The sequence below is a fragment of the Neolamprologus multifasciatus genome, chromosome 16 (assembly GCF_963576455.1).
Source record: "Neolamprologus multifasciatus chromosome 16, fNeoMul1.2, whole genome shotgun sequence".
Lineage (NCBI taxonomy): Eukaryota > Metazoa > Chordata > Actinopteri > Cichliformes > Cichlidae > Neolamprologus > Neolamprologus multifasciatus.
In genome coordinates this window covers 11,335,789-11,348,756 of record NC_140454.1, presented here as the reverse complement: position 1 = coordinate 11,348,756, position 12,968 = coordinate 11,335,789, and the positions used below count along the sequence as shown (strand labels likewise).

Sequence of the window (12,968 nt, the reverse complement as noted above, 5' to 3'; positions counted from 1 at the left end):
AACACAATTTAAAAACTGGTATAAAGTCCACACTTTTTCCATCAATTGTTCCGTCTGTCCTGCTCACATCTCCAATGGTTGTACACGTTGTCATTAACGTGGCTTCACTCCACATCAGCCACGTTGCTTTGCTAGCTAAGACACCGGTGTCGGCACATAATGTCATAGCCTGTCAACGACGTTGATTAGCTGCGTATATACGAATGTGAAACGCATCATTGGCTGGACTGTGGGATAAGGTGGCATCGTTCTAATCCCATACGGGAGCAGCCAGTCACTTACTGACTAACACTGCAAAACAGAATTGTTAACGTATTAATTTTAATTTCAATTCAGGTTAGTTTTTTTTCTGTGCGCAGAGACTGTGCCAGCAGTGCGCAATTGCGCACACGCGCAGCTTAGAGGGAACATTGACTGTGAGGAACCTTGGAGTCATTTTTGACTAAGACATGCCCTTTAATGCACATATTAAACAAATATGTAAGACTGCTTTCTTCCATTTGCACAGCATCTTTAAAATTAGAAATATCCTGTCTCAGAGTGACGCTGAAAAACAAGTTCATGCATTTATTACTTTGAGGCTGGACTACTGTAATTCATTATTATCAGGATGTCCTAAAAACTCCCTGAAAAGCCTTCAGTTAATCCAAAATGCTGCAACAACAGTAATAACAGGGACTAGAAAGAGAATGCATATTTCTCCTGTTTTGGCTTCCCTTCATTGGCTTCCTGTTAAATCCAGAAAAATTCAAAATCTTTCTCCTCACATACAAGGTCATAAATAATCAGGTCCCATCTTATCTTAATGACCTTGTAGTACCATATCACCCTATTAGAGCACTTCGCTCTAATAGGGTGATATTTGCACTGCAGGCTTATTTGTTGTTCCTAGAGTATTTAAAAGTAGAATGGGAGGGAGAGCCTTCAGTTTTCAGGCCCCTCTTCTGTGGAACCAGCTTCCAGTTTGGATTCGGGAGACAGACACTCTCTCTACTTTTAAGATTAGGCTTCAAACTTTCCTTTTTGCTATATATATATATATATATAGTTTGGGCTGGACCAGGTGACCCTGAATCCCCCCTTAGTTATGCTGCAATAGACGTAGGCTGCCGGGGGATTCCCATGATGCATTGAGTTTTTCCTTTCCAGTCACCTTTCTCACTCACTATGTATTAATAGAACTCTGTGCATTGAATCATACCTGTTATTAATCTCTGGCTCTCTTCCACAGCATGTCTTTATCCTGTCTTCCTTCTCTCACCCCAACCGGTCGCAACAGATGGCCGCCCCTCCCTGAGCCTGGTTCTGTCGGAGGTTTCTTCCTGTTAAAAGGGAATTTTTCCTTCCCACTGTCGCCAAAGTGCTTGCTCATAGGGGATCATATGATTGTTGGGTTTTTCTCTGTATCTATTATTGTACGATCTAGTGTACAATATAAAGTGCCTTGAGGCAACTGTTGTAATTTGGTGCTATATAAGTAAAATTGAATTGAATTTAATTGAATTAATAATGTCATAAATCCCCTTCACATGTCACTAAATAACTGCAGAACCAGATTTATTTTTCTATGGATATTTATTGTCATGCATGTTGTTGTCTCCATGTTAATATTCACAAGCTGATTTTGAGAGCAGAAGGTTTTAAATTCTAGTAAAAGACAGAATGAGTTAACAAAAGTGTTTATGTCTGCAATGAACAAACTTACAAAAATACAAAATATAGTGTAAGGTCTATAGGCCTGGAGAATCCCACAGACTGACCTGTAAATACTCAAGGTTTAGTGAAAAATATTATCGAAACACTTGGATTAGACAGGAAAAGGATGGAGGATGGACAGGATGGGATTGCCTTTATCTGGGGTGAGAGTAGTGGCAGCTACTGCTCTCAGGCAATCGCCAACACATCCTCAGTAAGAGAAATGCTAAGGGTTAAACACAGAATCATAATTCATATGTGATTTTGCTGCAAGGTAATTATGTTTAATGGCTTAACACTGATCAGAATCCAACCAGGTATAAGTTTAACACACAAGAGTGAGATTTGTTGTACAAAATGTCAGCACATCAAAAGACATTAACACTCTTTTCAGCTGGGTTTTTTTTTTAACCCCATAGGTACAGGAATTAACCGTGACTCAGCAACACAGTTAAAAAATACAATAAAGCTGCTTAACAGGGAAATATTTTAGTGATGCTTAGATGTTCCTCTTTTTTTTAACTTTAAAATTTTTATTGGTGTATATGTACATGTTCAAGGAATGAAAAATACATATAAGACTATAGCGGAGACCAATGCCCTCCATGAAGAATCATTCTGACTTAATGGTTGTTTTCCTTATTCTTAGTTTACTGGAGTGGTAAGGACAATGCAGTCATTTTGCAAACATTATGACCCCATAAAAAATGATATGCTTGAAATACAGAAGCCATTTATTTCTTTATTTGTAGGTACTAATGCTCAAACACTGACTCAGTCTGAAATAGTGGTTAAAAGGTCTGGAGAATCCCACGGACTGGTCTGTATATATTTAGGGTTTAGTATTCATATGTATGCTGCTTGGCTGAGCCACAATGCTGGAATAGGATTGCAGTGGATGGCTTGGATTTACTTCAATAGTAGTAGCACCTCTTACTCACAGTCAGTCCAGTGCTGATTTATCATCTCCTGAAACGACAGCAGTGACTGTAGCTGGATAAATTGTGCACCCTGAAGACACTACTGTGTATTACTGAACCAGAGACTCACAGTAATCAGCCATCATCCATCCATCTATCCGTTCATTTCCGCTTATCCTTCTCAGAGTCGTGGCGGGCACTGGAGCCTATCCCAGCTATCTTAGTGCGAGAGGCAGGGTACACCCTGGACAGGTCGCCAGTCTGTCACAGGGCCTAATAAGCCATCGGTACAGCTGAATTGGAACCCCTCGGTGCCTAAACAATTATAACATGCAGCAGAGGAGGAGCCCTAATACCACTGATCAATTCAAGAGAATTTAACTATGAAAAAAACAGCTTTGTGAAACTTTTTTTTTCCTGAAAAGAATGAGTCAATGCAAAACTAATGACTTTAGCAATTTGGGGTAAAAGTTTTTAATGAATAAAAGAAAACACTCTGGATTTTGTTTTGATTTTTTTTTTCATTAAAAAGATCAAACTTTACCCAGTGGCTGACACTTTAATCCATATTTCTGTGCATTCTGTCAGTGTCCATCTGTAATTAAACTAAACTTCCTCCCAGACTAATATGAAGACTTGATATATTGCAGTTGGCTGCAGCAGAAGAAGAGAAGTAGATTACTTTTAGTACCAACATGTTTTCTGTTGCTCTGCTGCTGCTGGGTGACTGTCCCTGAACAGAAAGGCTGACAGCGTGGACACTACATGCTGTTACTTTCACTAGAATTGCATTTAATGTGTTTTCTATAACTACGTGTATAAAGTGTGACCAGCTCACACAGCCAGCCTCTGTGATTCTGCAGCCACTTTTGATCAGGAGTGTATGTGTAGAAAGTGAATGAACGTCCATTACCATTTCGCCCCCTGGTGGCTGCATTCCCACTGGTTTTCATGAAAGCTGCTTGGTGTTAACGTTCCTGCTCTTGTACATATAACAGGCAGGGTATATCATTGTTCTATGGGTTTGCATAATCATGTGAAACGACACAGAAGTCAAACTCTTTTTCTGTCCACTTTTCTGAAGATGAATCACAATGTTATATCTGTCAAACACATGCTGAGGAAACTGCATTTCAATAAGACTGCATCATGAAAATGTATGTTTTTAATGATTAAAAAAGCTGAAATAACAATGGCAAGACCTTATCATTTTCTGCTTCAGATTTTTAGCAAGTAGAATGCAAAATAATTTCTTTATGTATGTAAAAGCATTTTTTTTCTGTAATCTGTACAATAGATTAAAAAAAATAAGAAAAACACATAAATACAGTAAAATGTCTTACACACACACACACACACACACACACACACACACACACACACACACACACAGCAACAGAAAATAATCTCCGTTTTTCTACTAGAATAATAACAATAAAGTGAAGATAACATTAGTTTAAATGCTTTCAGCAGTCACAATAGCAAGTGAGCACATTTGCAATATGAAATGCAAATGCAGTGCAAATTTCAACCAGTACAAGCCACTGTGTGCTGTTTCATGTCTGCACATTTTAGCTATGTTTCAAAATAAAAACACTCTAATATTGTATGGCAAATTACTCAATAATGCCCAAATGCTGCAGACTGAAATGTAACAATTTTAACAGTCCTCCCTAGATAAAGCTCTTAGGTCTAATCTTTGAGATGCCAAAACACTGTTACAACCACTGAAAGAATCTAAACAGAACATTATCAATAAAAATACCACAGAATTATTCAAAATATGGTAACACCATTTCCCCAGTGACGGTAATTATTGACTGAAACCACACTGAGCACACACTAAAGCAGACCACTGTCGTTTTCTGTTTTGTTTTTTTTTTATGACAGGAATTACAGTCTTCATCTTCTTCCTAATAAGGGGCTGCATTTGATTCTCTAAAGTAAAACTGTGTGCTGTGACTGTATGTTTTTAGAAGTGCTATCCAAATAAAATGGGTCAGTTACTCGTTATTATTATTACTGTTATTATAGGCATAGTTATATTTCAAGGGTTGTTTTTGAAATATACCTATGCTATGTTTTTGTTTTTCACTAAATCTTAATACTTATTCAGAAAAGGATATATAAAAATGCTAATGAAATAACAATGATAGCCTAATTTGAAAAATATTTACAAATCTAATTTTCAAACAAATTCAGCTGTTACAGTAGTTTTTCACAGACCCATTGGAGAGAATTTTCACATCTTTCATCATTCCAGGAAGTTTGTTGATATCTGATATGAGCACAGTTCTCTCTAAACAACAGGTTGTCAGGCTGAAGAGATGCCCAGTATCTGGTGAGTCTATAAAAAACAACATTAATATCTTTGAATTACATATAAAACAACATGGGAAAAAGGACTACTGATAGCATGTTTAACCCATTGTGAATTATGGATACATGCACAACCCTCTGTCTCTAATAATAAATTGTTAAGTTGTTAAGAAAATGGATGGACAGATGATAGGATTGGCTGTTGTCTCCTGGGTCTGTTTTTTCTTCTTCCATTATTCATCAAAAAATGTTTAGTTAATAACAAGTCATGTCCGGGTAAGGCCAAAACAGTCTCTAAGATCTTCAGTTCCTGGTGTCTAGGTTTGTCAATGAAGTTATTTTCTTGATGAAATAACTTCACCAAGGAAATATATAAATTAAAAAACATTACTTCTTTATTTATAAGAAAATTTTTACTTAGTAAATAAATATTATTTATAAAAATATTTATTTATTACAAATATATTTAATATATTGGGTGAACTTGAAGACTTACTCCAGCTTTAGAGGCGTTCCATCTACCCATTTCCACGTTCCCTCTTGTTCTATGTCATTTAAACCAATCCAAGTCTCTTTCTGGGTGAATGAAGCGATGAAGTTCTGTCCAACAAGCACACAAACATTCGTGTTATGAATCACTAGACTCTTTTTATTTCTGTCCCTTTGGCTACAGATTCTCATCAGCTTTATACCCAATGTTCTTTCAGTGTAATGGGAGAATTTCCATGTTTTGTGTTTTTGAATTATTAATAGTCGTTGACTTCATTGTAATTTATAGTTTCTAGTCTCTTGGTTTCTGTGACTTTGCCTCCCCTGTGTTCCTTGTCTCACATCTAGTCGTGTTATGCTTTCATGTCTGTTCTTCAAGTGTCAAGTCCACGTCTCAGTCTGAGTCTCATGTTTGCTGTTTTATTTTGATAGTTCCTTGTTAAACTAGTGGAATGATGAAATGTTTATGGAAACATTTTTATTCAAATTGGGAAAGTCATGTTCATAACAACGTGGGGTTTGAAAGTCAATATTCATTAAAAAAAAAAACACAATACAACATGCATGAACTTTGTACCTGTTCTTCAGGGCTGTCTATCACCACCAAATCTGCTCCTTGGTCTGTGCAGTGTTTTCTAGCTAAATGCCAGGAACCAGAGCTTTCCGAGAGGAGATAACAGCTACAACTGAACTCGCTCCATCCTGTAGGACATGTTTTCTCTGGAAGAAACATCAAATAAGAAATATTAAAGATCAACATGGAACATTCAGCAGTGATTTATTTGGTCTCTGTTAATTAACGGAATCTATATTTTATAACATCTATATATAAAAGGCCTTGTGATCCTGACACTGCAATGCAGAGGAGATGCAACAATGATGACAATGATTCACATGAAACATATCCATGAAGATTAAAATTTGCTTCCTTGAAATTCTGTCATTTCAGATATAATGAGAAAATATTTCCATCTATCACTGGAAAACGGAATCAGTGAATTTCAGTGTAAAATCTTTTACAAAGACAAACAACAGCTCAGACAAGGACTCACTCTGGTTGAACAAACTCTGCAGTCTCTCCAGCTCTTTGGTCATTTCAGTGAGGTTGGCCTTCAGCAGGTCTCTCTCCTCAGTCATAGAAGAAAGTTGGTTACTCACTACAGAGACAGTTGCATTTAGAAGGTCTCTCTCCTCGGTTATTGAGGAAAGTTTGTTACTCATTGAGAGATATTCAGCTGAATCTTGTAAGGAGTTTTTGTCTGAAATACAGATAAATAAGTAAAGATGTTTTTAAGAGCCAATAGAACACTGTTGCTGATTTATTTTTGAGCTAAGCAAAAATCTTTTTGAATTTTGCCAGTACGTAATGAAACATGTTATATATATAACAGAAGAAAACAACAACAACAAAGCAACACAACACAACTCACAGTAGAAAGCAAGAGTGAGAAGTCCAGCCAGCAGCCCCAACGAGAGAATAACAACTAAATAAAAGCTTCTCTTGTAGCTCCTTGGACCTGAAAAGAAAAAAACAATAGGGGTTGTGGTTAAGGGGGTGATAATAGTAATAACAGATTGAACAATGTAAACTTTAAATCTTTGTATTTTCTTTCTTACCTGTGGGTTTTTTTATAGATGGCTTGTTGGCAGGTTTGACATAGCGTTCATTGACATAAATTTCCTCCATTGCATGAAAGGATGTGGATTATTTCTAAGAGCTCAGCTCTGTGGCACAGGACATGTGAAGTGTGAGAATCTCACTGGTTTCAGTTGATTATAAAGTTTGAAGTTCAGAGGAAGTCGCCCATTCAATATGTGGTTTGTGCAGCTATGCTACCACTGAAACTAGACCTGTTCTTGAGCTGTGTATATATCCATATGAAAAGACACAGTAATGAATAGTGTAGATTTCTGACTAAGACAAAAAGAAAGAGAATACACGTATAAACTCACACTTCTGAGTAGTCTTTTAGTCTAATTCCCTTCCCAGTTTTGGACTGTTAAGGGGTTTGCATAATTATCTCTAGCTGAGGATAGTTCTAGGTACAAGATATCTAACAAAGTGTGTAGCCAGTGTTTCACCAAGAGTTCATGTGGTGGGAGCCACCTCTGAACCACTAGTTTTTTTGCCGCAGTTATGCCTGCCAACCATATTTTGCGCACTTTCGTTGTCATTGAAAACCTGGAGTCGTCAAGTATAAGATGTAGTAGTGAGTCAACAGCATCTTTATTACCTTGCCCCAAAATAAGAACACTGCAGGACATTCCCATAGAGAATGATGCAAGGCGCTGCTGCTTTGCTGTTTTCTGTTTTAATTTGTTTCTGTTGTCGATCTTGTGTGCCTTTGAACTGAAATGTTTAGGCTTAGACATGCTCAAAAACTCATGAAATTTTGCACATGCATCATGTCTGGAGAAAAATTACTCATTTTAATGGTTTCACAGGGCAAAATGGCTCAGTAGCGTGGATGGAATGATCCACAGTACCTCCTATAAAAATTTCAAAAGAGCAGCCCCTGCACTGTGTTTAATCTATGAGTCTGAAATTTGGCAGCCTGAAGTACGATATTAAGATGTACAAAAAGTCTGATAGAACCATATGCTAAACCCAGGAAGTTGGCCACTTTGAATTTAATATGTAATTTTAGGGACATTTTTCATCCTTTTCAGGCCTCGTACTTTAACAAACTCCTCCTAAGGTTTTAATCAGATCAACATGATCTTCGGTCTTGGTGTAGTTAAATTGCAAAGCTTTTGGGGTTTTGTGTAACAGCATAGTCACAGTGACATGTCGAGTTTTAGTCATTCGCCAACTAGCACAAAACTGCTGTAACTCTAGGACACTTTATCCAATCTCTCCCAAACTTCACAGGCATGATTAGAGCTGAGCCCCGAACAGATTGATATGCCAACAGTATAGTCATACCTGCCAACAGTTAGAGCGCTGAGTAGTCGGAAGAGGAAATGCACACTAGATTATAATCAACATTGATCTAGATGAAATCTAAACTGGCAATTCAACACACAACGCGCATCGGTGTGACATTTGCTCAGATGGCATTCTCCATTGCCACCAAGTTGAAATAGGTGTTCAGCATGGCTCGACACACTGGGCTCCGAGGGCCCTCCCAACGCTGCTTGCAGCTTTAATTGTGATTGAATTTTTAGTATGCATTGTTAGAAATGCATACTCCCAATTGAAGAAGCCAGTTAAGCCCAACACAAAGCAGCTTCTGTGGGTTTTTTGTGCTTTGCATGCCTTGCATGTAGGCCAAAGTGTGGTTTTATGTATTCATTTGTATTGGTAGAACACTATTTTTGACATGCTGCGTGGTTGCCTTACAAGCTATACTGTGTCATCTCAATGAGCATTTAACCTCATCTTTGTTTTAGTATTTACTGTGTTTAAGTTATTATTTTGTTTTTGTTGTTTTTTGTTTAGTTTTTATTACCCGACAGTTGTAGAAAAATAATTTGAGCATTGAAACCAAACCAAAAGCTCAGCCATCATGTGGACACAATCTTTGTCTATTCAGTGGTTGGGAGTGAAATTCTTACCATCAGGCACCAGCTTGATAATGAAGTGTATCGTGGCTTACGGTCAGTTGTGTTCCTGTTTTCATACACTCTTTCTTTGTACAGGAAAGTTACAAATACATATAGTACACAGTGGTTAGATGAGGTGAAACACAAATTTTCCATTACAAAGGTAAGACTTAGTTTTACTGGTGATTTATTTATCCATCCATCCATTCATTTTTAAAACAAATTGAGGTTTTCTTTGGTTGTCACCGAAGCTACAAATGTGAAGTAAAAAAACTGGATAAAAAACTTAAAAGTGGAGCTGACAAGTTTAAAAAAACGTAAAAAATGAAATCTTAGTCTTCTAACAATTACATTGAGATATGTTTACTGCACTGCATAATTAAAAGACAAAAAAAAAAAGCAGGGCAACAAGACATCACCAGAGATGTGTTTTATAAGAAGTGAATGTTTTCCTCGTCTACACTGTAATAGTTCAAAAGCACAAATGCCAAAAAAAATGCAAATAGCTGCAATATGAGAAATCCTGTCATCTTTCCCATCACTCTAAGGGGAATGTTTATTTTTCTTCACCTTCTTCCTCCTCACTCACTTCTTCCCCACTATCCATTAGACAGACAGATCTGTAAGACACAAGATTATCTTGATAATTGTGAAAACCCATTTGTGTTCATAACATGACCGCTACAGTTACAGTATCTTGGTTGAATAGGGGTAACAGCAGTATGTTAAAATGTAGTAGATTAAGTTAGGATTATACAGCACATATACATATGCTATGTCCCAATTCAGGGGCTGCATCCTTCGGAGGCCGTATTTAAAGGCCGATTGGATCACAGATAGGCAACGAAGACTGCTCCAAATGCGTCCGACAAATGTGTCCTCCTTTTCCCCAGATTTCTGGGATGGGTCGGGTGTATCCTTCGTGGCCCATCCTATCCCAGAAATCATAGCGCGGCCCAGCCAATTCCAGTTTCCGACAATGGCAGCAGCTACTTAGTTTTAATATTACTCTTTCTGGAAAAGTGCTCCAACATTTTTTGAGATATCCGTTACTCACCAGCTCAATAGCTGACTGGGTGGTCAAGGCTCACTAGAGCCGGCGACAACACCGGACTCCCGGCACATCGTTTTCAGACCCCACACGGTCTTTTGCTCTGAGGTTAAACATGATATATAAGTCACTTAGATAACTTAAAAATGTTATTGTTTGGCTTTTTTCAGTGTTTTATTTGTTCCTGAGTAAATCGGTTTGGCCGAGATTAAAATGATAGTTTTCGCACAGCTGAATAAACGTCAAACAGAAAACTGATTAAGCAGAAGTGTGAGATGGTAGAGAATTTACACCAATGTCCTGTTATATTTAGGATAGCAACAAGACAGCGGTGACGCAAATCTGAAAGCTAGAGTGTCCCATTTCAGAGCTTCGCACTTCCAACCTTCCTGGTCTTCGGAGAACCCGGCCCACGTGCCCACGTAGACCGCAAAGGCCAGGTCTTCCGAAGGATGCAGCCCCTGAATTGGGACATAACTATAGAGAGGTCCAATAGTCTGGTTGACTTAGTAATGAGTGAAACCATTTGTATGAGTGTTCAGTTAGGTGTGCTACCTACTTCAGGATACTTAAATTAGATCCAGCAAAAGCAAAATAAACTTGAAACTCGTGCTGCTAAGTTTGGACTGAGTGATTGGAATAACTAACAGATATAGCTCTGTTCCCTCTATTCAGTCTGTCCACATCTTTGTGTGCTTCTCAGGTTTCCTGTTTTATTTTGACAGTCCCTAGTCCTGTTTTTAGTGTGTTCAGTTTTGCTTTCCCCCAGTTGTGTTATGTTTGATTAGTTCCAGCTGTGTTTCCTTCCGGTTTCCCATTTCTACATTAACCTCTGTACATTTAAGTCCTCTGTCTTCTTGTCGTTGCATCATCCATCTTGTGTGTTCCATGTTCTTTTATTTATGCCAAGTCATCAGTTCCTTGTTTGTCATCTTAGTTTCTAGTTTATCTTTTGTTTGTTTTTCTAGCTTTCTGAAGCACTCAATTCAATTCAATTCAATTTTATTTATATAGCGCCAAATCACAACAAATGTCGCCTCAAGGCGCTTCATAGATACAGAGAAAAGCCCAACAATCATATGACCCCCTATGAGCAAGCACTTTGGCGACAGTGGGAAGGAAAAACTCCCTTTTAACAGGAAGAAACCTCCGGCAGAACCAGGCTCAGGGAGGGGCGGCCATCTGCTGCGACCGGTTGGGGTGAGAGAAGGAAGACAGGATAAAGACATGCTGTGGAAGAGAGACAGAGATTAATAACAGATACGATTCAATACAGAGAGGTCTGTTAACACATAGTGAGTGAGAAAGGTGACTGGAAAGGAAAAACTCAATGCATCATGGGAATCCCCCGGCAGCCTACATCTATTGCAGCATAACTAAGGGAGGATTCAGGGTCACCTGGTCCAGCCCTAACTATATGCTTTAGCAAAAAGGAAAGTTTTAAGCCTAATCTTAAAAGTAGAGATAGTGTCTGTCTCCCGAATCCAAACTGGAAGCTGGTTCCACAGAAGAGGGGCCTGAAAACTGAAGGCTCTCCCTCCCATTCTACTTTTAAATACTCTAGGAACAACAAGTAGGCCTGCAGAGCGAGAGCGAAGTGCTCTAATAGGGTGATATGGTACTACAAGGTCATTAAGATAAGATGGGGCCTGATTATTTAAGACCTTGTATGTGAGGAGCAGGATTTTGAATTCAATTCTGGATTTAACAGGAAGCCAATGAAGGGAAGCCAAAACAGGAGAAATATGCTCTCTCTTTCTAGTCCCTGTCAGTACTCTTGCTGCAGCATTTTGGATTAACTGCAGCTTGTGTTGAAAAGCTTCGAGTAATGAACCTTATTTCAACGCAAGAGTCCTCTCTGGTACATCTGGTGCCCAAAAATATAAAGAGCAGCTTGAATCTACAAAATAAAATGAACTGCTTCATTATGACTGCCCACTCTACAGAGCGGAGTTCACAATTCTGTCTGATATTGGGCCACCGTTGTGTTGCTTGAGTAAAAAAATTGTTATGTTTATTTGTTTAATAAATAATTCTCATCAATGAATTTCCTTTCCTTCTTTAAACATGTGGCATGGTGTGGTAAATGTTGGTAAATACAATAGATGAAAAATACATATAATACAAAAAAACAACAACACTCGCCCCTGTGGGCGGTCAATCCTTCAAGCTCAGGTCCTCTACCAGAGGCCTGGGAGCTTGAGCGTCCTGCGCAGTATCTTAGCTGTTCCTAGGACTGCGCTCTTCTGGACAGAAATCTCCGATGTTGTTCCCGGGATCTGCTGGAGCCACTCGCCTAGCTTGGGAGTCACTGCACCTAGTGCTCCGATTACCACTGGGACCACCGTCACCTTCACCCTCCACATCTTCTCGAGCTCTTCTCTGAGCCCTTGGTATTTCTGCTTCTCGTGTTCCTTCTTCCTGATGTTGCTGTCATTCGGGACCGCTACATCGATCACTACGGCCGTCTTCTTCTGTTTGTCTACCACCCCTATGTCCAGTTGGTTAGCCACCACCATTTTGTCCATCTGTATCTGGAAGTCCCACAGGATCTTAGCTCAGTCATTCTCCATCACCCTTGGGGGCATCTCCCATTTTGACCTCGGGACTTCCAGGTTGTACTCGGCACAGATGTTCCTGTACACTATGCCGGCCACTTGGTTATGGCGTTCCATGTATGCCCTGCCTGCTAGCATCTTGCACCCTGCTGTTATGTGCTGGATTGTCTCAGGGGCATCTTTACACAGCCTGCATCTGGGGTCTTGCCTGGTGTGATAGACCCCAGCCTCTATGGATCTTGTGCTCAGAGCTTGTTCCTGTGCTGCCATGATTAGTGCTTCCGTGCTGTCTTTCAGTCCGGCTTTGTCCAGCCACTGGTAGGATTTCTGGGTATCAGCCACCTCTGCTATCTGCAAGGGCCTGTCCTCCCATGATGGTTCCTCGCCTTC

At 39.1% G+C, this 12,968-nt stretch overlaps 1 protein-coding gene across 1 annotated transcript in view; it reads right to left on the bottom strand.

Annotated features, from left to right (window-relative positions):
* The window catches only part of LOC146500344 (C-type mannose receptor 2-like), a 39,572-nt gene extending 32,835 nt beyond the window's left edge, over window positions 1-6,737 (bottom strand). The window contains exons 1-2 of the mRNA XM_085135254.1: window positions 6,476-6,737; window positions 6,001-6,143 (exon numbers count right to left, since the gene is read on the bottom strand). Of these exons, the coding sequence (XP_084991380.1) occupies window positions 6,001-6,143; window positions 6,476-6,644 (312 nt within the window). The 5' untranslated portion in view covers window positions 6,645-6,737. The remainder of the gene's footprint in view (window positions 1-6,000; window positions 6,144-6,475) is intronic.
* Window positions 6,738-12,968: the final 6,231 nt, after the last annotated feature.